This window comes from Plasmopara halstedii (genome assembly GCF_900000015.1).
Source record: "Plasmopara halstedii genome assembly, contig: Scaffold_1754, whole genome shotgun sequence".
NCBI lineage: Eukaryota > Oomycota > Peronosporomycetes > Peronosporales > Peronosporaceae > Plasmopara > Plasmopara halstedii.
Window position 1 is genome coordinate 1 of NW_020188664.1, and position 566 is coordinate 566.

Consider the following 566-nt stretch of genomic DNA (forward strand, 5'->3'; position numbering starts at 1 on the left):
GGTCCATTTAAATTCGAAAATTATGGCATTTCAGCCACTTACAAGCGTAAACGCTAGGGCTAGGGCCAGGGCCACATGGAAAATTTTAGTTGTTTGATGAGAAAACTTAATCATTAGTTGGGTAATTAATTTTGACTCACAATGAGTGTCAAGACTCAAAATGGATTGATATTTACAAGTTGTTTCATCTATGATTCATATAAAAACTTCACTTCGCTTGTAACGATTTCGAGAAATGTAGTCCAAGTTATCTGTCTTCGAGTCAACGATCCACATCAAACTAAGGCATGCCGCCCATTTGGCATCTTGGATCTTGAAAATTGTTGTATCACCTCGCCACCGCTCAAGGGCTTTCACGCTTTCACCTCTTCATCCAAGGATTGCTTTTGATGTGTAAAAATGCTTGAGCACAAGAATGTTTCAGCGGGATTTTGACCTCAATTGCACGCATATTAATCTTGTCACATCATTCTGCATGAAACGCTTTAAATGCAGAGTATGCTGCGTACTTTACATAGATGAGTTTTAAGAGGAACCAGTGATGCTACAGCTGCGCGCTTAGCATT

The 566-nt window shown here is 39.6% G+C and overlaps 1 protein-coding gene across 1 annotated transcript; it reads left to right on the forward strand.

Annotated features, from left to right (window-relative positions):
- Positions 1-141: 141 nt before the first annotated feature.
- Positions 142-390, forward strand: PHALS_02140 (uncharacterized protein; the record flags this gene model as incomplete). Its single annotated transcript, XM_024716659.1, has 2 exons — positions 142-178; positions 242-390. The coding sequence occupies 2 exons, from the start codon at positions 142-144 to the stop codon at positions 388-390; spliced, it is 186 nt and encodes a 61-aa protein (XP_024582236.1).
- Between the last annotated feature and the right edge of the window lie 176 nt (positions 391-566).